The sequence below is a fragment of the Anabrus simplex genome, chromosome 1, assembly GCF_040414725.1.
Source record: "Anabrus simplex isolate iqAnaSimp1 chromosome 1, ASM4041472v1, whole genome shotgun sequence".
Lineage (NCBI taxonomy): Eukaryota > Metazoa > Arthropoda > Insecta > Orthoptera > Tettigoniidae > Anabrus > Anabrus simplex.
Genome location: NC_090265.1, coordinates 513,869,920 through 513,896,112, shown reverse-complemented (window position 1 = coordinate 513,896,112; position 26,193 = coordinate 513,869,920). Strand labels below are relative to the sequence as shown.

At 39.0% G+C, this 26,193-nt stretch overlaps 1 protein-coding gene across 1 annotated transcript in view; it reads right to left on the bottom strand.

The window, feature by feature from the left end:
* The window catches only part of LOC136875368 (dynein beta chain, ciliary), a 782,313-nt gene that overhangs the window by 245,127 nt on the left and 510,993 nt on the right, over positions 1 to 26,193 (bottom strand). Inside the window, exons 31-34 of the mRNA XM_067148948.2 lie at positions 13,933 to 14,074; positions 8,618 to 8,851; positions 6,189 to 6,367; positions 880 to 1,015 (exon numbers count right to left, since the gene is read on the bottom strand). Of these exons, the coding sequence (XP_067005049.2) occupies positions 880 to 1,015; positions 6,189 to 6,367; positions 8,618 to 8,851; positions 13,933 to 14,074 (691 nt within the window). The remainder of the gene's footprint in view (positions 1 to 879; positions 1,016 to 6,188; positions 6,368 to 8,617; positions 8,852 to 13,932; positions 14,075 to 26,193) is intronic.

Here is a 26,193-nt window from a genome sequence, read left to right as displayed (position 1 = left end):
TTATTATTATTATTATTATTATTATTATTATTATTATTATTATTATTATTATTATTATTATTATTTGAGTAATCAGCCAAAAATGGTTACAGAGATAAAGGTTGTTATGAATGAACTTCACTGATGAAGCTAGGCATATAAACCAGTTATGGTGGTGGGGCCATGTGAGACAGATGGAGGAGGATACATTACCTAGAAGAATAATGGACTCAATCAAGTAGGGTAAGAGAGGTACAGGGAGTCCAAGAAGGTGAAGGTTCAGCTCAGTTTTTAAAGATAGGAGGTGTAGAACTAAATGAAACCACAGAGCTAGTAGCAAATAGAGCATTGTGAAGATATATAGTTATTCATAGAGGCCTGCATTGAATAGTGAAAGGAATAACAGTCTGTAATGAAGATATATGTATAAATGTACAGTATATATAGTTTTAAACTATGAGAGAAAGAACCTGTCATATTCAAATCCTTAAAACAAAGAGCAGAGTGGCCGCACGCTTTGATATGCTATGGCTACGGAGCCAAGCTCTACATTTGTGAGATGCACCGTTGGCTATCCTGAGAATGGTTTTATGGTTTTCTGTGGTTTCCTATTTTCACTTCCAGGCAGCCACAGCTGATTCCTTCCACTTCTTTACCAAATTTCATTCACCATTATTCATTTCATCTTCATTAACTCCTCAACTGAAGTTGGCATCAGGAAGGGCATCTGGACGTAAAACATGCCATTTAAATTCATTTCACGTTATCCCCAACCCCTATGAAGAAACAGGACTAAGGGGTAGAAAAACAGATCACATCCTTAACACATACATCCTATAAATGATAAAAGTACAGTGACCAGATGAAAATCACAACTCTTACAATCCCGAACATACATACCTGCGTAAGGGTAATGTAGCAGCGATCTGTTAATGGTGTGATGACAAGACGGGGAGTATTACCCAAATACTCATGTGCATAGCGGAACTGAGCATCACAGATATTGCAAAAGCAATCTGCAATATGTTCATCCCACCTGCAACACAGCTTTATGAGTAACTCAACATTTATGGTTCTCCTTATACTGTAGGCTGTTGATAAGATGGTGTATGAAAGAATTGTTTATATATTTTGTGCCTATGGTTTCTTATGACTTAGAGTTACTATTCATAGACAGAAGTTGACTCAACATTTTATTTCATAAAAATCATGTTCATGTGATGCGATCTCTAGTTTATTCCCTGTTTTTAGAAGAGGGTAGGGAGAATAGAGAAACTAGCAAACAGCTAATAAGGGAAGTTAATGGAGTGAAAAAGGAAGCAAAAGAGAATTACATGAATGACATACTTCATGAAGGTATCAACCATGAAGGAAAATGGAAAAGGCTGTATTCATATATTAGGAATCAAAAGGGAAGAGGAATCCAGATTACCACAATGGTGGGAGAAGGAGGTGAACACTTTTTAACAGATAATGAGAAAGCAAAAGTATTTCATAGGAAATTCATAGATTCAGTAGAAGATCGTCAGGAGTTGGAAAACGAAAAAGAGATAGAGGGGGAGAGACACATAAGGAAAGAAGAAGCTTCTCATTCACAAATCAGGATATTTTCAATAATGCACAAACCATACTGAAGTAACTTTTCTCTTTTAATTCTTTGTTGGATCTTTTAAGGAGTTATTCAGCAAGGAAAAGCAGCAGGGAGTGATCAAATTACTGAGGAGTTATTAAAGACCATGAGGTGGTACATAGTGCCTTATTTAAAATTTCTCTTTGACTACGTCATCAACAACAGTGTAATACCAAAGGAATGGAAGGAAACTAGAATAATAACAATTTATAAAGGAAAGGGTGATAAAAGGAAACCTGAGAATTACAGACCAGTCAGCCTGACAAGTGTAGATTGTAAAATACTGGAGAGTTTAATAGCCTAGTATATTAGAGGGGTATGTGAAGATAAAAATTGGTTCATGAAGAGCGAGTATGGATTTAGAAAGAAATTGTCTTGTGAGGCACAACTGGTGGGATTTCAGCAGGACATATCAGATCAGTGGGATTCAGGAGGCCAGTTGGATTGCATAGCCATAGACCTTTCTAAAGCATTTGACAGAGTGGAACACGGATTATTATCAAAGACACTAGAGGGAATAGGATTGGACGTAAGGGTTGTACGTTGGCTAAGAACATTTCGAAAGTCCAGGGTTCAGAAAGTCAAAGTAGGAAATCGTGTACACTGGAAGAGAAAGTTTGGAAGAGAATTACACAGGGTAGTATAATTGGTCCATTACTTTTCTTAACATACTCAAATGATTTAGGGAACAATATAACATCAAAAATAAGATTGCATGCAGATGACAAAATTGTTTATAGGAAAATAAATAACATTGAGGATTATCCAGAATTACAAAGGGACCTTGACAATATCCAACAATGGGTTGAAGAGAATAATACTAAGGTTAATGGAGGTAAATCAACTGTCACAACATTTACAAACAGGAGCTTAAAAACTGAATTTAAATATATTTTGGATAAGGTAATTGTCCCAAAAGATGGCAAGTGCAACTATCTAGATATGAGATTTGAAAGTAATTGGCACCGGAAGAGTCATGTTGATGACATTGTTGGCAAAGAATACTGATCATTACATGTCATAATGAGGCTATTTAAAAGATCCAACAAAGAATTAAAAGGGAAAAGTTACTTCAGTATGGTTTGTCCATTATTGGAATATCCAAACAGTGTTTGGGATCCTCCCCAGGAATACCTAATAAAAGAAATACATGGCGTGCAGAGGAAAGCAGCAAGATTTGTAACAGGGGATTTCAGGAGAAAAAAGGAAGTGTATCAAAAATGTTGGAGAAACTTGGGTGGGAAACATTAAGAGAAGGGAGAAAAGTAGACTTATAGGATTATATAGAGCCTATACAGGAGAGGAAGCATGGAGGGAAATCTGTGAGAGGCTTCAGTTGGAAAGTAATTACATTGGCAGGGCTGACCACAAGTATAAAATTAGATGGGATTTTAGCAGAAGCAATTGGGGTAAATTTTCATTCATTTGGAAGGGCGTGAAGGGGTAGAGCAGTTTACCAAGGGAAGTGTTTGATCCTTTTCCAAAATCTGTACAGATATTCAAGAAAAAGTAAACAGCAACAGAGAAATGAAATGTTAAGAGGGCATTCGACCTATGCATGTTACTGTAAATAAAGAATTTTTGTGAATAAATTAATTCCATCCCTTGGTCTATGGAGATTGGACAGCCGAAGTAGGGGACTGCCTGTAGGTGTGAAGTACAGAGGGGACTTTGAGGGCCCTGAGACCGCTATGGTAGCTGTGATGGCCCTTCAGAATCTCTGAAAAGCGGTGGCAAAAGGAGCTCTGGGTAAGAGGCAGCAGTTTGTTTTGCATATTAGGTAAAAAGAAAAAAGTTAATTCAAATCTTATAGCAGTTCAAAAAATAAGGTTCCTAGGAGGAAACCATAATTTAATTTCATCAATTGCAAATGTTAAAAACATTTAAACTCTTTAGGTTTTTCAATCATAAAATTACGAGCATTTCACCCCATTGTAGCAGTAGGCTCATCAGTTGGATTGCTAAACCTTCCCAAGACACTGGCAGCAAGTGTGCACTGTGACACCACTGCAAGCCTCTTATGTAGGACAATGCAGTGATGGTGCACTAGGGGGGAAGCATGTGCCTCCACTTGTATAAATGCAGTGAAATTAAATTATGGTTTCCTTCTAGGAACCTTATTTTTGGACATAAAAGCAAACAATGGACTTCCCCAGTCACAGAACAGCAATAGAAATTTCCAGTGATGAGAGATATGTTCCAGATTTTTCAAAGATTTTCTAGGGTTCAAGGGAGCCAGAGGGTTGAGACACTTAAAGTGAGGCACAGAAACCACCTTCAGATTTCACCTGCTGCCTGAGAAGGCTAATTACAGTGCATCGAGTAGTAATACATCAAGCGCCTTGATATCGAATACTGCAATGTGTTCAAAATGTCTGTAACCAGACAATGACACAGCCAAACCCAGAAAAATAATTTAGTAGACTGTGGAAGCATCATTTTTTACCCTTCATGGGCAGAACCATGTTTACACAGTATGTATATGCTCTGCTTTTCTTTCTCTTATGGTGGAAACATAAAAGTTCTGTTCAAATTACATGGCTTTACAAGCCAAGGAGGTACACATTAATAGATGGCAGAAGCTATTCCTTCAACTCTACTGATGCGGGAAATACCCTCAGTATCTTGAAATGTTTCTTCTTCCATTAGTGAGAGTTGCATAATACATACGTTGTGTGACACAGTATTTTTCGTGCTCATACTTGTTACACATTTTCCCCATTTTCCAGTAAAATGGCATCGCAAAAACAAATTAGTGATACCAATATATATAGTGTCAATATTGAATGACAAAGACAAAGAAGTGCTGGATTTTAGTTTCTGAAACTCTGAAGGCGAAAATTCTTTCTCCAGCTCACCTGAGAGCAACAACCACACAAGTGATACCGACAGTGTCAGTGTGAATGGGACTTAAGTAACAATAGTCCTGGAATTATGGCTATTATTCCTGATTGTAATATTGATTAAGGGTCAATGTTGCTCTCAAAAGTTGAAAAACATGCCCTGTAGAATATTTATTTATGTTATTTATGAGGAGCATGGGTTCAACTGCTGTGACTACTCTTTGACTAATTTTCCCACTTTTTGCCGAACAAAGACACAAACTGAAACCGAACAATCACTGAAAGTAGCTTTTAGTACATATATTTCATAATGGTGAACTGAAATGTACAGCGAGCAGTGTAGTTGTGCTACGGCTATGGAGCCAAGCTCTGTATTCGGGAGACACATGAGTTCAATCCCTGCCATCGGCTGTTCTGAGAACTGTTTTCTGTGATTTGCCATTTTTACTTCCAGGTAAATGCTGGGACAGTTCCTATTCATACGCCTCAGCCGTTTTTTTCCACCCACTTATCCAATTTCATTCACCATCATTAATTTCATCTTCGTTAACTGCTCAACTAAGGTTGACGTTGGGAAGGACATCCAGCCGTACAAATGTCCCATATACTGTACATTCATCTCAGCCCATCCTCAACCCGTTATGAGGAAATGAGATTAACTGGTGGACATACAGAGAACTAACGTGTACTTAAAGTTAACCATTGTCAGATCATATTATAGAGTATCCCCTGTGCCATTCTTCCATAGACAAAAAAAAAGTCTGGCTCCATGGCTAAATGGTTAGCGTCCTGGCCTTTAATCATAGTGGTCCCAGGTTTGATTCCCAGCAGGGCTGGGAATTTTAACCATAATTGGTTAATTTTACTGGCACGGGGATGAATGCAGGTATCTTCATCACGACCTGCGGGTCACTTACGGGCATCAAATCAAAAAGACCATCTGGCGAGGCGAACTTGTCCTTGGACACTCCCAGCACTAAAAGCCAGATGCCATTTCATTTAGCTGAAAATATGAGACAAACTTTATTTTGTCTTCAGACCACTTCAAGTCCCTCTGTGGGTGGAGGCGGTAAAATAACACTTACTGTATCCCCTGCCGGTCATAAGAGGTGACTAAAAGGGGCCCAAGGGACTCAATTTTGAAGCATGGGTTGACGACTATGGGGCCCTCAGCTGAGTCCTGGCACTGCTTTCACTTACTTGTGCCAGGCTCCTCACTTTCATATCTCCAATCCGACCTCCCTTGGTCAACTCTTGTTTTTTTCCAACCATGATGGTATTAGAGCACTCGAGGCCTAGGGAAGTCTTTCATTTTTACGCCCTTCATGGCCCTTGTCTTTCTTTGGCTGATACCTTCATTTTTTGAAGTGATGGATCCCTTCAATTTTTTCTCTCTGATTAGTGTTATACAGAGGATGGTTGCTAAGTTGTACTTCCTCTAAAAACAATAATCATCACCACCACCAGGCCATTTCCAAGTTGGGTATATTTTCATGGTTCTAGTAAATTTTGCAACAGTTTGCATGCATTTTTTATTTTTTATTTTTTTTGTCACCTAAAGCCATCAATTACCACCACCCGCAAATGGTTAAGATAGATTTAACAGTTATAAAATAAACAGCTGAGCTATTTCATCACCTTAAAAATATGTTGCTGGATAAGATAACAATGGATCAGAACTGACATAGTATTAAATTCATTACAAGAGATGGAACATCTTTTATAAAAAAACGTACCTGTGTCGTAGTTGTGACTGCCACTGGAATGCCATAACATGGTCTACCTTCATCTGAATGAGTTTGGCCACCACATCTCGGGAGTGGACGTCAATAGTACAAATAGTCATAATCTTCTGGCGGTCCCCCTTAGTGAGGTCACCCAGCAGGAGGTTAATCAGAACACTTAGCTGCGTAATCTGTGAATATAATACACCCTCTGTATTTGCAGTAATTCTATAAATCACACTTTGTTTCACTCCACTCTATGATTCCTTAACTAATGATTTCTGGTAGTTTGCAGAGACCAATTAAATTATAAGAGTATGACCTCCATAATTGTGGAAAGATAATAAATTTATAAATAATAATAATTAATGAGTTCTAAGGGTAAATTCAATTAGAACATGACGGAAAAATATTCTGGAGAATGAAGATTATTTAATTTAGCATCCAACTTTTTAGTGCTGTGTGTACCTGAGCACAGATTCAGCTAGCCTGACTCCCATGGGTGACTTGCATGTTAACGGGTGGTCAGACACACTAGGATAACATAAATATAATGGTGTTTGGTCGCTGCTAGCATTATCAGGTTTTCTAGCTCAGCTGCCGATATAACAGATGAGTGTAAAGATCCATAACCATATTAACACATATCGTCGTATTAAACAGAAAAAGACACAGTGCTAAGCCTCTAGTGACTGTGTTATGATAAATGTTAAAGAACAGATTTCCCCAAATAGCTTGGCACCAACTTAGTAATGTTGACAAAACCAAGCTTGTACATCAAGTACTATAATTACACATACTTTGTAGTGAAATAATGCACAGTTAACCAAAGGTAAAGTATCTAAAGGCCTACACAATAAATATAGTCCAAAACTAGAAAGGAAGAAAGGTGGTGGAGGTCCAGAATGCCCGGTACAAAAGAGGTAAATAAGATATGATGTACCAACATCTCTTCATTTATGTTCAATTACAAAAAAAGGGAGGAAACTAAGAGGAAAGAAGCAATTCTATAGAGACCAGATTGTGGAATTTGCCAATGTCAAGAAGTATGGTAGCCTATACTCCATAAGGAATATATTTTAACAACATAACCTCAACAAAGTTTAAATCAAAACAGGAGATACAACAATAACCAAGAATCTGTAAACAACGAGTAGCTACAAGTCAAACATTTGGACAAGAAATGGATACAAATGTTAAGAAAGGTTCAAGGGGAAAAATAAAGGGAGGGTAGCAAAGTTTGTGTGCATTAAAATACTCGATTTTACTCAGAAAATCATCCATAAAACTGGAAATTCAAGTCAAAGTTAGATAAAGTAGTAGAATTATTTCATGAACATGTCTATCCAGAGAAAACACTTAGTTCGAAATTAAGTTCCATTTCAAGATAAAAGACAAGGCACTCGCTTCCAAGACTAGGGAAATCAAACCCTGTGGGAATAATAAAGGTTCTAGAAATGTTTATACATCATGACTGATTCTTCCCGAAGAACGTTTATGTATACCAACATTGAAACACTTGTTCAAATATGTTAGGCATTGAAATGCTGCAGCTCTCTCTCCAACAGGTTGGGGAAACAACCTCCGGTGAGTACTTGGCTTGAGGCCAAATAAATAGCCATTGGAGAGAGAAGGCATGACATAGAGAAAAAAACACACACATGAACAAAGCCATGGAGGGCTACAGTAGAAGCCAGAAGAACATTGTAGAATAATCGTAGTGATGTTGCCAAGACTTTGAAGACTACATCAGCTGAATAGTGATGAATGAGTGGTCGTAGAGTGAAGAAGCAAGGCAGTTCAGAAAGGGAAAAAATGGGCAGATGATGCTAGATGGTAGAATTTGTCATTGGTGAATAGTGTTCATATCAATGTCAAGGGAAAGGGTGAAAGCCAGTGTCGGCACATAATCTACTCCTATCGACTAACACCAAAGGCTCTGCTCAAGGCTGCTATGATGAGAAAAGCTGGGAAAAATCCTTAATCAGTTGGGCATCACAGGAGATTGAAAGAGAGAAACTGTAGATTGGTGGAAATGGAGACAAGTTCTTTTTTTTTTCCTATTTGCTTTACGTCGCACCGACACAGATATGTCTTACGGCAAAGGATGGTATAGGAAAGGCCTAGGAATTGGAAGGAAGCAGTCGTGGCCTTATTTAAGGTACAGCCCTGGCATTTTCCTGGTGTGAAAATGGGAAACCATGGAAAACCATTTTCAGGGCTGCCGACAGTGGGGCTCGAACCCACTATTTCCCGATTACTGGATACTGGCCGCACTTAAGTGACTGCAGCTATTGAGCTCGGTGACAAGTTCTTAAGACAATGTGTGGTCTTCAGGGCTGGTGATGGCTGAATGATGATGATGATGATAATGATGATGGTGACGAGTATAATAATGAATAATGAATGTGAGCACTGAAGAATATCAAAAAGGTTCCTACCTGCTTCTTTTGGTAATCCTTGACAGCATTCTCATAACCTTCATCAAGTCTTGCAAAGGCAATGTTCACTTCAGTAGTCCACCAGATCTGAGTTCCACACAGGGATGCCTGAGCTGGATAGTCAAACATCCACTGTTCTCTAGGCTTCTCATCATAGGTTGACACTGCTTCACCAAAGTAATAACGGACAGTGCGACGCATTGTGTCGGTTAAACGGTTTAGCCATATTTCAACCTTATCAATACAAGAGAAACCATGATAAGGAAAATTAAATTAGCCAACTAATTAGCCATTCATTTACTTACTGTATATTAATAAAAAGCACAATATGAAAATTAAAACTATACATCCTCTAGATTTTAAGCCAAGATATAAGAAACACATAACGTCAGAAGGAGCTCATCCTTATGAATTTCTCTGATTTCAGTTTTGATACAATTCAAATTTTATACACCCTAGGTTGTGTAGGATTCTGAGGTTATATGATATGGGTCTGCAGATTTCATCTGGTAACTTCCATTATTGTCCTACGTAATCCTAATTCCTTAGATCCTGTGGACCTCATCTGTACAAGCTTTAATGATTATTATTGAGACTGATGCTTTCACAGCCTACAGGCTTTTGAGCTTTTGCTGTGTCAGAAAATCCAAAAGTTTATTATCATGTTTACAATGCAGTTTATTCCCTAACTTCATATTCAGAATCTGAATAACAAACCTGAATAAAACCAATGCATATTGCCAAACACTACAATAAACACACGGGCGGAGTAGACTTGAAGGACCAGAAGGTGCACCATGTTGCTGAAAAACATGCTATAAGGAGATACTGGAGAACAATCCTTCAAAATTTGCTTGACATGACAATGCTAAATTCATACATTGCCTACTGTGACAACACTGACATCTGCCTCCAAATGAATTGTCACGACTACATTGTTGAAGTAGTGGAGACAATGGCAAGGAAACCAACCCCAGCTAAGCCTAATATTCCTCTGAAGCCATCACCTGGACCGTCTGGAGACAGTAGCCATTACTATGCGAAATTGCCTGCACGTCAAGAGCGGATGTGTGTGGTATATGGTCCAACAAAAAAGAGGGGAAGATCATCACAATGTTGCCCAGGGTACAATGTTGAGAAGTGTTGGGGACAATTAAAGCACTATCACAGACCAAAAGGACTTAAGAGGAAGTTGCCATGTGACTAAAGGCTTAGGACCTAAAAATTGTATTCAATTCAAATGTTCTTCAGTGTTCAGGACACAGGTACAGACTTAGAAGCCTGAAACATTGTGTGATGTTAGTTCATGATATTTTCAACAAATTGTATATTCTAAAAGTGTTTACTTACTAGGGAATTTTTTTCACAAAAACACCTCAAACTTTGAATCTAAAAATAACAAATAAAAAATAAATTTAAAAAGAAGACTTCTGTCAAAATGTTTTGAAATATATATCTTGTATTGACATTGCAAATAATGCACAAACCTTCCTCTTTAAAATGCTGTGTCATTCATAAAAATGTGCCCATTAAAAGTGACTAAAATTATTATTCCAACAAGTAATTTTCTACATTATTCGCCTGCCACTACAGACTATACTGCATGGCACTTGTAGGGTTAATGTCCTTACCACTCTGAACAATACTTGCATTCAAAGATGAGGAACTAATTCCATTGGCTTGAAATGTTACAACAGCACTTGTCTAGTTATTATTTCCTCTCAACCTTCTTATGGATCTAAGTGGGATCTCAGTTTGGTCACTAGGGATCCTTTTGTGAGGACGAAATGGAAACCAGGTTTTAAAAGGAACCGAATGCATCTCAAAGTGGACACAGATGTCAAGACCAAAGCTTCGTACATTTCTTTGCTAAAAAGAAAGTCTTCTTTTGGCTTGTACATTCGTTTTTCCACTTATTCAAATAACTGAAAAAATTATCTTATGACCATTACAGTCCTTGGTCTCAAAGAAGTTCCTAAATGTCTTATTGCAAGAGTGGAGATGATACGTAATGTTCTTCATGTTGTGAATCCAGAATCCTTGTGACTTTTGAGAACTCAATGGTAGATTCATAATCTTCATATCCATTTATTCCAAGATCAATACAGTGTAAGAATGTGGAGAGATGCAGTCATTCCTTCAAAGAAAATTGTATCTCCCTTTCAACATTCATCTTTTCAAAACTGCTAGGTGTAAGATGCTTTCAAGTCACAAAATGAACAGCAGTTCGAACAACATTCTGAGGTACTTTGAGTAAGAAATTTTCCTTACTGAGTAACGCACATCCTACATTGAGAAAGAGACTTCTCACATTCTTAATGATATGACAATGGTCATATGACAAAAATAATTGCTTGGTAGGTTTACTAGGGTGAGGTATATCAGGAAGTGGATTTCCATGGCAAAGTCCAGAGAACATTTTAACATTTGTAGCATGGTTATCTGCCACTATTCTAATAACTGTAAAACCAGCATCATCTGCTTCATCAATGATTTTCAATGTTAGTTTTTTCAACTCAGGCCCTGCTGCTTATCAGTGAAGAAGTAGGGCATAGGAATTAAAAGAATGGGATGCTAACCCTTGTAAGACATAACATGTAAATTGTGTGGCAACATCATTCTCCTTGCCACATTATTTCCCAATCCATATTCACTGTATCGATAACAGACTGAACTTCAGGTTGAAGAGTGAACATTGTCAATAATAAGAGAGCCAAAGGTTCCTTCATCACCAACTAAGCTTTGATACTCTGATAGTCTATGTCAATTTGATAAAAGCCCGGTAATGGATTCTTTTGAACAGGTGCCAACATAGCGTTTTAGGGTTGATTTGTTAGGAAGTGTGAACAGAGCAAATTTTGGACTAACTGATATGCAGATCAAGATTTGTTTTGCCATAAAACACAGTATCTGAAGGCTGTTTCACTCTACATGTGCACTCTGCTAGAAGCTTACCACCATGTGAAAACTCCCTATTCCCTTAGTGTCCATGGAAATATCAACATTCTGTCAGTAAATAACCATACTATGCATGGCATGTTGCGATGTCCAACTGCAGCTTCGGTACTTCAAACAGGTCGGATGCTTGTGCTCACTGGCTGAGAGGGGAGTTACTAGAGTGGACGGACTTTCTGGCGGAATGACCAGCTCTCTTATAATAAATATATGTCTATGTTTAACATTCATTCAACCAAAGTTTTAGGAGAGGTCAAAGTGCTGGAATTTTGCTCTGATAAAAAATTCTTAAATGTGGGAGTATTTTTGACAACACAGCCCTCACCAAATTAAGCACTCTTAGATGCAATCTGTGTCAGGATTCAATTCCACAAAAAAAAAAAGTGTTACTTAGCTGGCCAGTGTAATATTAATATAATTTCATATAATATCTCCTAATTTTTCATTATTGACTGGAGTGGCCGTGCTTGTTAACGTGCAATGATTATCGAGCCAAGCCATGGATTCGGGAAATGCACGGGTTCGAACCCTACCATTGACTGTCCTGAGAATGTTTTTTTGTGATTTTCTTTCAGGCAAACGCCAGGACACTTCAAATCCATAGGCCACAGCCTTACCCAATGTCTTTCATTATCATTAATTTCATCTTCATTAGCTCCTCAACTGAAGTTGGCACCAGGAAGGGCATTGAGCCATAAAGGCATGCCAAATAAATTCATCTCACCTGACCTGTATCAAGAAATAGGGCTAAGAGGTAGACAAAAAAGACATGCCTTTTGTTACAGTTTTAAGTAGGAAAGATAATGCTGTCTTCTGATTTAGTAATCATTCACTATCTTCAATTAAAATTCTAACTACAATCTTGATATAGAATTAATTAAAAAAGTTGAGATTTAACTTGTTACAAAACAATAATTCAGGAAGAAAAAAGGAAGCAATAGAAAGCTTGGTCACATTCAGTACCTACCATCTTTTGTAAAAACCTTGATTAGGCTAGATTTATTACAACACTGTCTATCAATCTCCTGTTATTTAAGGCTACTTTTCCCAAGCATATGCCATGACACATGCATGTTAGAGATGTACTCTCTCATAACAATGATCTGTTATTGTTCTGGAAGTGTTATAGGTATAATAAGTACTGTGTTCAGAAGTAGTTCCTTTGAATCTGGCAAGTTATCATTTTACAGAATGTCTTATGCCACATATGTAGTCTATTAACACTGCTGCAGAAAGTATTCTGTAATTTCCTACACAACTAAGTAACTGTTTTCTTTAATCATTCCACATAATTGATTAATAAATTATACATGTGTGTATGTTTGTAGCTAATTTTAGATAGCATAGGATGACTTTTTAAAAAATATTTCCAGGCAGGAGAGTTGATAGAGAATCAGTTACAATTACTATTAAATGCAGTGGAGTTTTCTGGCTTGATTGCAGGTTTGTGCAATATCCACTTTTCATATATTGTTTTAATTAATTAGAGATTTTGAGTTATTATTTCTGAGCAGTGTTTCTTTTGTTAAAAGCTCTCTGCAGTAACAACCATACATCTTGGTGTTTCTGTTCATTCCAGCAGGTGTGGGTGATGTGTATGTACTTTGCAACCAAATGACAGATTGCATTCTTCACTCATTTCTCATGTGTGCACATCTCGCTAGATTCAGCACTGCTGGTGTTATAAAGCTTTATCCGGAGAAACTGGTTAGCAGCTGACTCGCAATTCTTGTGGATAGTAGTCAGCAGTGCAAGCATTGCAGCTATTTTAATTCAACTCTGACTCAAGTACTGCATTTTCAAAATGAATTTAGTGCCCAGTTTGCTGATAAAACCTTTCATCATATATTCAGCAGAAGAGAAGCTAGAAATTCAAAATTTAGGTTGTCCCCACAAGTACTGAACACAGAGCAGTACAAAGTAAAAGCAGACAGTTTATGTACAAGTTCAATGCATCTGTTCATGAGAGCATACTTGGATTTGTGGCTGTGAAAAGAACAATATTCAATGTATTGTTTTTCCATGCTTGTTGTGTGGCAGGGAGGACAAACGGACCAAAACAGGAATGACAGACTTAAATAATTTAGCAGACAGGATAAAAGAAGAAGAAAACCTTGACAGCACACATTAAAACTGCTTTAAGCCTATCACAGACAATCAATGTACTGCATATGCATAATGAAATTGTTAAAAAATACTGATCCTGTAGACAGTTAATCTATTCATGATTTCATTGTAAAAATAAACTTCCTTTATCTTATTTTCAGAATTTAAAATTTACACTTACTGTAACCACCCTTATGCTATGAACTGCCACTGATTAAATGCATTATCAGTCCAAGTATCATATTAAGTCCTACCTTGCCACTACAATCACACTGTCCATTCGTTTGAATAAACTCTCCATCCTTCGCCCATATGCCATTGGCACGTTTGGAATTCTTTCCATCCTCGACAACAAACTTGAGTCTTGCTATTGAGTCATACAATTTAGTTAAATGTCTGTAAAGGGAGAAAGAGAATTAATTTCAACCTATTTAAACTGTCATTTTACTCATAAAAATTGGTACAGAATGGAAGAAGATTTAAATACAACAGAAAATAAAGTAACATTTCCTCCTCCAATTCAAAAAAGAAAGCAAAACAATCATTTATAATTTTACATTATATACATTTCAGAAAGTGTATATCACAAATCTAGTGGATAATCAGCCAAATTAAGTGGGATATTTACACTGTTAGGAAATTAAATCCTAACACAAATGAAACATTAGTTTAGAGGAATACAATTTAGGCTAAGCAATTGTCTAGGTAACATATTTATTTGATTGAAGTTTTCAGGTCAGAGATTCAAGTATGTGTCAGAAGACATATGAGATGGTGGTACAGAACCACTGTAGCCACCGCGGTTTTGAATGAAAGCATGCAAATGTGCATGCATTGTGTCATACAGATGCCGTATGTCACTTTGTGCGATGGAGTTCCACGCCTGTTGTACTTGGTCAGTCAAATCAGCAACGGTTAATGCTGGTATTAGATGATGCCGGATTTGTTGTCCCATAATATCTGGTAATCTTGCAGGCCAAGGCAACTGGTCGACAGTTTGTAGAGCATGTTTGGTGACAGCAGCTGTATGAGTATAAGTGTTACAAAGGTATTCTGTTGGAAAACACCCCCTTGAATGTTGCAAATTAACAGCAACACAACCAGTTCAATTGCCAGTCTGCCGTACAAATCTGCTGACAAGGTTCTTTGAACAGTGACAAGAGTGCTCCTGCTGTCAAAGGAAATCACTCCCCAGACCATAACCCTTGGTGTAGGTTCATTATGTCCACGCCATAGACAACTTGGACTCAACCACTCACCTGACCTCCTTCTTACCAACATAAGGCCATCACTGGCACCAAGTCGGAAACAGTTCTCATTTGAGAACACAACAGATCTCCGTTCCGCCCTCCAATGAGTTCTATAGCTTCACACCACAGAAGTCCCAGATGGAAGCAATTTGGAGTTAGTGGCATGAATGTTTCAGGATGTCTGGCTCAGAGCTGTCCCTCAACTATAGTAGAAGTCCGCTATAGCAAGTACGGCGTATAACGAGAACACTGTTGTAACAACAATTTTTGTCTGTCCCTTCAAAATTACCATATTAAATTGTGTTTTATCCTTTGGATAGCGATTGAACGTGCACAATTTTTTCTGTTACCGATATTTATGCAGACCAGCGATAATGTTGCACGTGATCGATCACATTCGGTATAATTTCCTCGCTGAGTCCACTAGCGAGTTCTCTCGTCGATATTCAAAGGCGATGTCGGTTAGTAATACCCGTCGACTGCTCTTCCGTAAAGAAAATTCAAAAAGAAAGAGAACTTTTCTTGTAATAAATGTGTAAATAACGTGTCCAATAACAGTAGTTAACTCATTAAACATAAAGGCTGAATAAATGATTGCTTAATTTTAATACTAAATACTGCAATTAGATAAGAATGGGATACACCTCAAGATATGGTGGGTTGAAGCAAGTGTAATACACTAATATAACTTGGGAACAATATTCCTTAACCCATGGGTAAATAATGCAAATATTTATTATTATTATTATTATTATTATTATTATTATTATTATTATTATTATTATTATTATTATTATTATTATTATTATTATTATTATTATTATTATTATTATTATTATTATTATTATTATTATTCATACACTTCTCCACAGGAAATATGGGTAGTAATGGGGCACGGGATGCACCAAGTGCCTTACATAATTAAAGTATTTACACATTATAATACAAACGTTGATGTACAGGTATATACAAAACTGTAGATCACGGGATCTTCAGTCTTGCGAGAGGAACGATCGCACAATGTTGCATGTTGACAGGAGGACAGAATGTTGCATAATTTTGTAGATGTTTGGTGGAAGACCCAGTTCTCGCAGACTCTTGTGAAGTGTGTGTGGAATGAGGCCGTTGACTGACAGAATCACAGGAACTATTCATACCAGTTTCATCTTCCAGATCCTCTTTATTTCTTCTGCAAGTTCTTTGTACTTGGATATTTTTTCACTGTACTTCCTATCAATGTTGGTGTCATTGGGGATAGCGATGTCAATAATGAAAGTCGTCCCAATTTTCTTGTTTACCAGTATGATGTCTGGCCTGTTATGGTTGACTGTTTTGTCTGTCACTACAGCAGTGTCCCAATAAAGCTTAATCGACTCATTCTCCAGGAATGGTGTTGGATGGTACTTGTAATAAGGGATACGCTCCTGAATTAATTGGTTTCCCTGAGCAAGTGCCTGGTGTATGATTCCCGAGACATGATTGTGTCGTCTCGTGTATTCTACGGGGGCAAGTACTGGGCAGCCCGCAGTGATATGGTCGATGGTCTCGAGATGAACGGAGCATCGTCTGCATTTGTCGGAGAGTACGCTGGTGTCTTTGATGATGTACTTTTCGTAATTGTTTGTAGCTATTACTTGGTCTTGTATAGCAACTGCAAATCCCTCTGTTTCCCCAAATAAACGCCCACTTTGTAACCACATACACGACGCATTCTTGTCTATGCTCTGTTGGTTTAGATTGCTGTAGTATTTTCCGTGAAGGGTCTTCTCTCGCCATGTCCTTTCTTTCTCCTGCAGGGATACTTGGTGATTTGTATCTGGGTCTGAGGCATTGTATGGATACAGAACAGTGTACTTGTCAGCAAGTACTACAGCTTTATGGTGAAGGCTGTTTTCTTGCTTTTTATGGAAGTATCTCCGTAGGTTCTTTATCTGATTCAGGAGCATGACTTGAAGATCCAGTACTCCTCGGCCTCCCGATTTTCGTGGGAGAGTGACCCTTTCCATGCATGAATTGGGATGATGTAATCTATAGGTGGTGAGCAAAGTTCTCGTTTTTCTTTGTATGCTGTCTATTTCTGTAGAAGACCATTTCATAATTCCAAATGAATAAACAAGGGTTGGAATAGTGTACGTGTTTATTGCTTTAATTTTGTTCTTGGCATTTAGGTAGCTGCGCAAAATCTGATGCAACCTCGATGTATATTTATCAGTGAGTTCCTGTTCAATTTTCTTGTGCTCCAGAGTTGTATTCTGAGCAAATCCAAGGTACTTGTATGTATCTGCTTGTGTCATTCCTTCAATTAAAGATCCGGTATAGAGCTCATATGGTTGGGAGTTCGTGTACCGACCACGTTCAATTGTTAGCAGCTTACATTTCTTTACTCCCAACATCATTCCCACATCAGATGAGTAGGAGTCTATTATATTCAGCAGGGCGTTCATTTGTGTTTCGTTGTGGGCATACACTTTCAGACCATCCATATAAAACAAATGAGATATTCTGTGTTTCCCATTGTTATATTTAATATCAAATCCAAAACCAGTAGCTTTTAGAAGATTGGATAGGGGATTCATTGCAAGGCAAAACCACAGAGGACTTAATGAATCTCCTTGAAATATACCACGTTCAATTTTAATTGTGTCGGACATGATACATTTATTTTCTGTCTTAGTGCAGAGCATTGTCTTCCAATTGTTCATAGTAACTTCAAGAAAATGAATTATGGCAGGACTGATCTTGTACAAATGAAATACTTCTTTTAACCATGAGTGGGGAACTGAGTCAAATGTTTTCTGATAATCTATATACGCTGTGTACAGGTTCCTTTGTGAGTGTATTGCCTGTTGTGTTACAACGGAGTCTATGATTATCTGTTCTTTGCACCTTAGTTATTATTATTATTATTATTATTATTATTATTATTATTATTATTATTATTATTATTATTATTATTATTATTATTATTATTATTATTATTATTATTATTATTATTATTATCACTTGTGAGGTGTGGCTATGAAGTTGTTTACATCTATTAGTATTAGCATTATTATTATTCACGTAGTTGTGTACGAACTTTATTTGGTATGATCATGATCGTATTATTTGTGAGGTTGTCATGAAACATCTAATGTATATATATTAATATGAGTTTATTTTATGTAAGAACATGTAATTAATAGTATATAATATATATTATGTGTATATGATGTATAATTAAATGCAACATTGTAAATACAATGTGGTAAATCCAGAACAACACAATGTGCAACTAGATTTATGTAGAAAATTCCTTACATTGTAAATAGGCTATTGGAGACTCTCAAAATTATGAGGAAACATGTTTTGCCATATTCTTCTGGCCAGGCAAAGTATATAAAGAGGCACTCTTGGGAGTAAAGCTGAGTTGTTTTAGTGAGACTTGTGTGTAAGTCGTGTTAGCCGAGTGTTTGAAGTCAAGTATGTAAATTGGTTATGTTGGTAGTTGATTGTAGCAGTCAGATTAGTGCGTGTGTACAGAATATGTGTAAATAATTTGTAAATAAAGCAGTATACACAATTGATAGCATTTTGTGTATGTCTTTGTGGATACATCATTGGCAACCGTGACAGGACTGAAGAATAATTTTCAAGTGAATACGAGTGTAAGTGGGAAAAATGCAGGTGATACTAGAAGATATGTCTGTACAACAACTCAGAGACGAACTCGCAAACAGAAATCTTCCGACGAACAGCAAGAAGAAATTGCTGAAGACATGGTTACGAGAAAATCTCCTTGAAAAAGGCGAAGATCCTGAAGTTTTTTTATCAAGATGGACGAACATCCAGACTCGTCATCGGAAGAAGAGGTAAACATAACCAAAATCTGTTCCAATTTAATGAGCATGATGTAGGCACTCAATGACAAAATCTCAGTAGTTGATTCATGAGTTAATTCTACTTTAACAAAACAGAATGACAAACTTTCTCATAAATTTCAGACATAAATTCTGCCCTAACAGAAAAGATTTCAGAACAAATTTTGAAAGTAAATGACAAACTTTCAGACAAAAATTCAGACAAAATTTCTCAAATTCAGTTTTAACCAGACAAATATCACAAGTGTACACACAGGTTTACAAAGCAGAACAGTACCTAGAATCTAAAGTTTCAACTGTACATGATAAAATCTCATCCCAAATTAGCGACGTCACCAATCAGTTAACACAGCAGATATCGGACATCAGGTCAAAACTGGGACAGAGTGATAATAGGGTAAGCCAGCTGGAAGAGGACATCTCGGACCTCAAGGAAGAGGTGGAAACCCAGGTTTCTGCCATAGAACAACAGGCTGAGGGAAGAATTTCTACCGTTGATGGAAAATTTGGGTGGCCGTATTTCTGCTGTTGAAGGAAGGTTAGAAAACCAGATTTCGACCATCATGGGAGGTGTGCAGGTTATGAGAAATAACATCTTTTATATAGTAGAAGATAGATTAACTCGAACAAGACCTATTACCACACCTTTGACCCCCTCAAACTTAACTGGCATCACAGGACACCTAGACCCATAGGTGATCATAGAGAGCCTTCCGAATTCCACGAGAGACTGGAAGAGAACCCAAGTAGCTTCATCGAGGAAATGGTGAGTCTACTAGGAAGGACTAATCTACCAGAGGACATCTTCGTTCAACTCATCACAGTGCGGTTAAAAGGGTAAGTCGCTACTTGGTGAAATAAATTGAAGGGCATAAATTTAAACTGGGCTGACTACAAGAGTAAATTCCTTGCTAGGTTTAATTCTGAAGGGGTGAAGAGCTCTGTGGAAAGGAAGCTACTGACTGATGCACAACCCATCGGCATGAGAGCACATTTGTCCTCCAGAAGTACCAGCTCTTCAAGCAGCTGCACACGGAAAGAAGCGAAAACGATATCTTATCAGACATCATAGAGCTACTTCACGATAAGATTCGACCCCTAGCAAAAGCATCACAACCAAAATCCTCTGATGATCTGCCTAGAATCAACACCCAGTTGGAAGAGGAACACAAGAGCAAAGCCACGAAAGAGACCAGCTCGGTTAGGAAATCCTACCAGTGTGGAAGAACGGGACAGCTGACGAACAAATGCCCAACCTTGGCTTCGAAAAACTAGGTCTGGCCCATTCTGCATTGAAGGGGGATGAAATTGGGAACAAAATGCACCTCAAGACATGACAGACAAGCAACCCTGGTCCAGTAGGAGAAGGATTGGTCAGATTGTGAGCAGAACAGGCCAACCTTGCCCAGCTATCATCCTGAGGATAGGCAACGAGAATTTTTCAACCATATTCCACAGCCAAGCAAGCCATTCATTTGTAAATTTGTAAATTACTACAGATTATGAAGTCTCACCATCTCAGAAAGGTAGTGGGAGGAGCGGACAGGGTGACCTATTCCATCCAAGGACAGACTAACCTAACCACTAAATGCATGGACCTGCTTATTATAATTAACGTTGCAGTGACTCAGAACTTAATATCTGACATCATATTAGGTCATGATTTTCTGGCAGAATACAAGGTGATCCTAGACTATGCAGCTAATGGAGTATTTTCAGAAAAAGACAGACGTCTGAGGGTCGCATGGCACAATGGAGATCTCCGGACTCGCAAGGATGGGGAAGTCGATGTAGACCGGGGAGTTATCCAGTTAACGCATCAACCAAGTAAAGAAGAGGAGCTGTGACGTACCTTAAAGGACTTTCCGGAAATCATCACTAATAAAAATAATAACATAAAATAAAATAGGATGTAACACACATCACTGAATGCAGCACTTCCTAACCCATCAAGCAACGTCCAAATCCAATCAACCCAGATAAGCGCAACTTTGTCATCCGGAATATTCAAGAGATGGAAGAGCAAGGTCTCATCAAACCCTCTACATCCTGTTGGGATTCACCTATAGTCCTACCAAAGAAGAATAGGGAGTATTGACTGTGTGTGGACTTCTGCAGGTTAAACGAGACAACTGTTAGTGACACCTACCCCATGCCTGACTTGAAAGACATGCTGAAACAAGTAAATGGTCTAGAATTTTGAGCATGCTGGATCACAACTCCGGATACTGGCAAGTGGAGGTCGAGGAAAGTTCTAGACCACTGACCGCCTTCATGAAACCGAAAGGATTAAACCAGTTTACAGTAATGCCTTTTGTACTGAAGAATGTGACTGATGGATAAGGTATGGTCAGGATATGTTGGAGATTTCTGCAAGGAGTATCTCGATGACATCTTGATCCACAGCAAAAATTTTAAAAACACTTTGTACCCTTGAAGAAAGTGTGGGAACGACTGAAAATTCATGGACTGACTTGCCAACAAGAGAAGTGCCAGTCCCACGTAGAATGTCCTGGCCATGTCCTAACATCTGAAGGTTTAGAAAGGCAACCGGAGAAGAATGGAGCTATCAAGGAAGCTGAACATCTTCAGACTAAGCGACAAGTATGTCAGCTCCTTGGCATGTGTTGATAGCATAAATAATAGCTTCATGCCACACTTTGAGGAGAAGGCAAATACCACTCACCGATCTACTCCATAACAACCGGCCGTTCTGATGGACCACCAAGGAAGAGGCAGCAACCCAATGCATTAAGGCTGCAATATGCAATGCTCCCTGTTTAGACAATTCTGACCCTCAATGGAAGATGTGCCTGCAGACAGATGCCAGCAATTTCCGGCCAGGAGCAGTGTTATTCCAGGAGAGGAGTGACAGCGGAAGGGACGTCATCGAGTAGGCCAGCAGAAAGCTATCTCCCACCGAACGCCACTGCACTGCCGAGAATGAAGCCTTAGCCATGGTGTGGGTCATGGCCAAATTTCGAAGCTACTCGGAGGGAAGGAAGTTCCAGCTCCATGCCATTAACGCAGCTCTCAAACAGTTGAATTCAGTCTCTGGTTCAAAATCTAAATTGATGTGATGGGCTCTGTTAATTGCAGAATTCGACTTTGATGTATGTCACGTCCCAGGATCGACAAACATAGGAGCAGACAGTTTATCTAGGCATCCGGCAATGGAAACCAATGGCAGGAGCACCATTATCGAGAGGGAGTTTCTGCAAAAACACCAGAGCGAATCCAGAGAACCTATTATTATGATCATCAGGAAGGAACCTGATCTGGGAGTATTCAAACAATGGTAAGAACAAGACAAGCCCTGCAGGATCATGAAGCAGTGGATTAGGAGACAGAACACCGGTAGTCAACTCGTCACGAGGGAATTCAAGATGTGCTACAAGAACTTCCGGGTTGACAGAGGACCCTTGATGTACAGATCTCACCTCTTGACACGCCTGCAGTAGTGGGATCCCTAGACAGCACACGACAGACATCCTCGAGAAGTTCCATGACAGCACTGAAGCCAGACATCCAGGACGTGAAGAGACATACCAGTCTATCCGACGAAGATTCTTCTGGTTCAACATGCAGCAGCAGTTGGGTGACTCATCACAACTCCGATGCATAGACCTTGACAGGAGGGTTGGTTGTTAGTAAGTAGACCCCATGGCCTGGCTGCTTATCCACCTCGACGGGACCAACCCACTTGGATTCGAGACCTGCATGGAATCCTCCAATCTTATTAATGACTGGGTGGTTACGTCACAGTACTTGTTGGCCCAGTAGGAATATATGGGTCTCTTCGACATCCAGAGCCTTGGCCTGGATAAGGGATCTCTTCTTGGCCAAAACTTGCTTATCCTTGATGTCCTGCTGTTGCTGCTGCTACCACTCTGCTAGGGAAACAGCTGCATCATCTTGACCAGAAGTGGGTGATGGACGAATCCCTCATATCCCCGGTGCCGTACAGCTGTCGACCAAGGAACAGCTCTATTGGGGAATAGCCGGTGACACGGGTGATGCGTCGTCACAGGGCAAAGAGTGACTGCATTATCTGACGGTCCCAAAGTCGATGTTCTTTATCTATCAGGTGGACCCATAGCTTTCTTTTCAGTTCCTGGTTCTGTCGTTCCATTGGATTGGCCCTTGGGTTGTAGATAGGGGTGGTCCAGTGCTCTACACCCTATTCTGTCATCGTTTGCTCTCTTTGACATAAACTGACTCCTGTTTTCTGATAGAATGTACCATAGGTAACCATAGCGGCTGAATACCTCATGTTGTAGAAGGCTGGTGATGGGTCCCGTTGTGGGTTCTGGTATTGGAAAGGCCTCAATCCATCATGTGAAGAGGTCAGTGATTGCTAGGAATCCTGTTTTACCCATGGTGTTCTAGGGTAAGGATCCATCAAGTCCATGGCTATGACCTCCACGGGCATTGCAGCTGTCTTCCTCATTGGCTGGAATCTGCCTTTCTGTTGCTTGCCTTGGTGCAAGCACAGATGTAGATGCTGACCCAGAAGTATCTTCATCGGATAGACTGATAAGTCTCTTCATCTCCTGGATATCCGGCTTAAGTGCTGTAGTGGAAATTTTCAAGGATGTCCATCGTGTGATGTCTGGGGAACATCACTACTGCAGGCATGTCGGAGAGGTGAGATCTGTACATCAATAGTCCTCCGTCAACCCGGAAGTTCTTGTAGCACATCTTGAATTCTCTCGCGACGAGTCAACTATCGGTGTTCTGTCTCCTAATACACTGCATCATTGTCCTACACGGCTTCTCTTGTTTCTGCCACTGTTTGATTACTCACAGATCAAGCTCCTTCTTGAAGGTCATAAGGATGGGTTCCTTAGGCTCACTCTGGTGTTTTCGTGGGAAATCCCTCTTGACAATGTTGGACCTAACTTCAGGTTCTCTTGCCGGTTGCCTAGAAGATGTCTTGCCTTGAAGCTGCATTAACTGGATATCTCTCAGTTCCACGTCGACTTCCGCATCCTTTGCTCTTGTGTTCCTCCTTCATCTGGGCGATGATTCTGCGTAGATCATCAAAGGATCTCGGTTGTGATACTTTCCCTAGGGGTCGAATCTTATCGTGGAGTAGCACTGTGATGTCTGGTAAGATCTCATTTTCACTTCCTTCTGGGTGCAGACGCTTGAAGAGTTAGTACTTCTGTAGGACAAAGGTGCTAACTCTCACACCATGGGATGTGCCTCAGTAAGTAGTTTCCTTTTCACGGAGCTCTTCACCCCTTCAGAATTGAAACCTAGTGAGGAACTCCCTCTTGAGGTCTGTCCAGTTTAAATTTAGACCCTTCTACTTATTCCACCAAGTACCAGCTTGCCCCTTTAATTGCCATGTGATTAGTTGCACGAAGATGTCCTCTGGTAGGTTAGTCCTTCCTAACAGACTGACCAATCTCTCGATAAAGCTAGTCGGGATCTCTTCCAGTCACTCGTGGAATTCCAGAAGGCTCTCTATAATCACCTTTGGTCTAAGTGTCCTGTATTGGCAGTTAGGTTTGAGGGATTTAGAGACGTCGTGGTACATCCTGTTTGAATTAATATATTTTCTACTGCATAAAGGATGCTTTCCCTTATATTCTTTACATCTCCCTTGATGGTCAATATCCGGTTTTCTAACCTTCACTCAACAACAGAATACGGCTTCCGAAATTTCCCTTGATGGCAGAGATACGTCTTTCCACCTGCTGCTTTATGCCAGAAACCTGGATTTCCACCTCCTGCTTGAGGTTCAAGGTATCTGTTCAACCTGTAACCTGATGTCTGATATCTGTTGCATTAATTGATTTGTGATGTTGCTAATTTGGGAAGCAATTTTTTCATCTGTGGTTGAAATTTTCAATTCTTGGCCCTGTTCAACTTTGTAAACCTGCATGTACAATTGTGATATTTGTGAGTTAGCTTGAGAAATTTTGTCATTTCTTTCAAAATTTGATTTCCTATTAGGCTGGAATTGACATCTGAAATTTGATCATTTACTTTTGAAATGCTGTCTGTTAAGGTGGAATTGAGTGTCTGTATCCTATTCATTAACTGAGAACACATTTTGGTCATATTGACGCAAGTGCAATAAATGGATATAACTTAAAAACAATATTTTCTCACCCATGGATAACTAATGAAAATATTGAGCTTGAGTTGTTATTATTGTTATTATTATTATTATTATTATTATTATTATTATTATTATTATTATTATTGTTGTTGTTGTTATTATTATTATTATTATTATTATTACTACTACTACTCGTATGTATGGCTGTGAAGAGTTACATCCAGTTAGTATTTGTATTACTATTATGGTATGATTGCATTATTTGTGAGGTTATATCAGTGCTGTACATAAACATTTATATCAGTTCAATTAATGTAAGAAACTGTATATAATTCATTCTTACCTGTATATATAATTTGTAATCCATAATTGTGAAACACACTGTAACTTCCAGAATGGTATTGGTAAACAAGAATGATGGAGAATATTCTGTACATTATAATCTATGTATTAGGCACTCTCGAATTTTAATGAAGGTAGTTTTCTTTGTAATGTATATTTCTAGAAACCTGGCCAGGATATATATAAGGAGACAATCTTGACAGTGACACAGAGTTATTGGTTGGAGAGTTATTGTTCAGTAGGGTTATGGTGTAGCAGGAATATACTTGTGACCTCCTGACATGCAATGGTTGCAGTCTCCATACTGAAGTGAAAGTCAGCTGATTTTTAAATGGCGGCCTTGTGATGTGAGTGTTTTGTTTGTCACAGCAGTGATTAAGGTTATGTGTGTGTTTAATTTGTAAATAGATGTGAATAAAATAATTGTACCAACTGACAGCATTTTGTGTGTGTCTTTGTGGATACGTTAACTGGCGACCGTAGACAGGACTCTTAGAATCTATTGGAATCGAAAATTAAGAACGACCAGAGGACCATGGTGATGTTTAAAGAGTTAATTTCCTTGGCTAAAAAAATTGAGGAGAACTTCGAGGCCCAGTTCGGAAAACTCGAGGAAAACATCGAGGCCCAGCATTGAAAACTCAAGGGGAACGTCGAGGCCCAGTTTGGAAAACTCGAGGAGAAATTCGGGGCCCAGTTCAAGACGGATTTACTTTAACAGTGGGAGATGAATACCCAATCGTTGGACTTCATGGGCAGGGGATGGAAGTATGACACAGCCCGCAGCTATGTTCGACCTGTGAGGAAGTTGTGGGAGAATTCAGCGGGCACGGCAGTGTCCACCAAACGAGAGCTGACTACCGAGTCCAGCTGCAGGGGAGGACTCAGTGCACTAATTGAATGCTGCAGGTATTCGACGCCGAGACCGAACAACCAGTTGACATGACGGTGAATGGGCTGCACCAGTATGATACCGAGAGCAAGGCGCTC